This window comes from Fulmarus glacialis, unplaced genomic scaffold (assembly GCF_000690835.1).
Source record: "Fulmarus glacialis isolate BGI_N327 unplaced genomic scaffold, ASM69083v1 scaffold12862, whole genome shotgun sequence".
NCBI lineage: Eukaryota > Metazoa > Chordata > Aves > Procellariiformes > Procellariidae > Fulmarus > Fulmarus glacialis.
This window is the reverse complement of record NW_009198495.1, coordinates 11,015-13,416: the sequence shown is the minus strand read 5'-3', so window position 1 is coordinate 13,416 and position 2,402 is coordinate 11,015. Positions and strand designations below refer to the sequence as shown.

Sequence of the window (2,402 nt, the reverse complement as noted above, 5' to 3'; positions counted from 1 at the left end):
GGGTAGGGGGGTGGGGGGTGGGGTGTGTGTACACACTTTATTATTTTTTATTAAACAGAATTTACCTGTTCTTTTAGATACTGGAATCCTGGCCCTAGAGAACCATGGTCCTCTTTCTAGTTTGAATTATTTTGGCAAGCAGCATGGTATCATGTGAATACCCAGAATGAAAGGAACTGTTAAGTTCTGCTTTTGTGATGAGAGCATCTCCCTTGTTCATAACCCTTTCTTCTACAGCTATCAGTTGGAGTGCAGTCCCTGAGCAACCTCTGGATGTCACCTCAGATGGCTTCCGGCAGGGAACAACAAAGAAGGGGATTGGGAGCCATCAGAGCAGGTGTGAGAATGTTGTGATATCTGGATGCATATATCTTATTTGTTAGCATACATGCCTCTGCTTATGTGATGTGTAGTGCATTGTCAGAGCAGAAAGAAATCTAGGGAGTGGGGAAAAAGGGGAAAGGTAGGGAGTGGGGGAAAAGGAAGAGTCATTGTGCAAGGGAGAGAAGGGGAGTTGGAATGACAAAAGTTGAATGAGGGTTAACAGGTTTATCCTATTTCTTCTTTGTTACTGTTGATTAAAGAGAGCATTGTAGATAATGGTAGTGGGGGACTAGGATCCACTTTTATTAAAAGACAGCTTATTTATTGGTGAAGTTAGCAGAATTTTTGCTCTGTATCTTTTGGGTAGATGACTGTGAAGGAAATGCGTGTGTTGCAGGTCCGCTTTTTCTGTAAGAGTCATGCCAGCTGACCTGGATGCATGATTGGTAAAAGTGTTGCTTTGAAATGTGACTTTCTGCCTTAAAGTTTGGAAAGGTTATGAAATGCTTGCAGCAGATTCCTGACTCAAAACATGTCACCTTTCCAATTGTCGTCTTGATACTGTGCTCTTTAAGAAACATCATAATCTTCTATCAACTATGAATGTTTAAAGAAACAGTTACATATTTTTCTTGTGATTGAGAAGGAATTACTTGTAAACATCTGCAAACAAATTTCTCCACCTCTTTATACTTTCCTCAGTTTAGGTGAGGTGACCAAAATTATCATTGGTCTGTGGAAGTTCAGCTTGAGGGTTGGGGTCATGTTTTGGTTGCTGGCTGCTTATACTACCAATATGTCAGTGGTCATATTCATTTTTCCCAGGCTTTTGGGGAGAAAGAAGATGATCCTGATGGTAGTGAATAAAATGATAAGTAGAGCTTAGACAAGTCTTGTGGAGAATTCATTCACATGCCTGCGAATTGCACATTCTGAGCTTCTCGAAGTTAGGTCTGACTTGACTGCAGTTTACCCTGGTTTATCCTAGTATTTCCAAATTTTCCCTGAAAAGAAGAGGACCAGGAACTTTGTGGTTTGTGACCAGTATTGGTGTCTGGAGTATCGTTGGCACAGGTGACCTGGGTGACTTAGTGTGTCTTTTGAAACAGGCTTTATGTGCACTTTAGAATATTAGTTTTCAGTATGTGGTATATAATGTATTCCAGAAGGCGTGTGAAAGATCAAACCAACCAACCAACCCCTTTTTCTCAATAGGCTTAAATTTGTTACGTACCATTTGTGTATCAACTCTAAAACTTCAGAGCCATCTGGTAGCTGCCAGTTTCTACAAAACTGTAGGAACTTTGTTGTTGTTGAGAGATCCTCCTCTCTTTTTTACATGTGCTTGAAATTCACTAAACCATTCAAAAATTATTAGAGAGCCTACAAGACTCTGTGATTGCAAAGGTCTTGTTTCCTTAGGAAATCAGGATTAAAAACAACGTCAAGGAATAAGTAAACTGTTTACACTTTCATGATAAACCGTCACAAAAGAAACTTTTATCATGAAAGTAAGGAATTTATAGCCTTATTGGGGAGGCGGGGCGTGTTTAATAGTAAACAAGGCTTGTATTTCTACCCTGGGTTTTTTCTCTCAAGGAATCTCAGAGTGATTGGTTGGGGGTGGTGTTTGGGGTTTTATCCCCCCCTTAATATGCTAGATAACACCAAATACCAAGGAAGGTAAAGCTGACTGACTAAAAGGAATTTGTAGGTAGGTATCTGGCATGTGCTTTTGTTAATGCTTAATTAACTAAAACACCAAAAACCACAATATGAACCTTTGACAGATTAACATGAAGTAGAAATTTTGGAGCATCTCTGCATGCCGATTTTGGGGTTCTTAAAGAACATACTAGCAAAATAGGAAGTTTTTTTTGATTGGTGTTTTTTTCAGTGCTTCTGGAGAATCAGCTTGCACATGTTGAACTGAGTCAGTCATTGTGAAGACAAGTGTATAAAGAGAATTTCACAGAATCATAGGATAGTTTGGGTTGGAAGGGACCTATAAAGGTCATCTAGTCCAACCCCCCCTGCAGTGAGCAGGAACATCTTCAACTAGATCAGGTTGCTCAGAG

At 39.8% G+C, this 2,402-nt stretch overlaps 1 protein-coding gene across 1 annotated transcript in view; it reads left to right on the top strand.

Moving 5' to 3' along the window:
* Window positions 1-2,402, top strand: part of ADAT1 (adenosine deaminase, tRNA-specific 1) — a 26,121-nt gene that overhangs the window by 13,244 nt on the left and 10,475 nt on the right. The window contains exon 7 of the mRNA XM_009572923.1: window positions 238-337. Within this exon, the coding sequence (XP_009571218.1) occupies window positions 238-337 (100 nt within the window). The remainder of the gene's footprint in view (window positions 1-237; window positions 338-2,402) is intronic.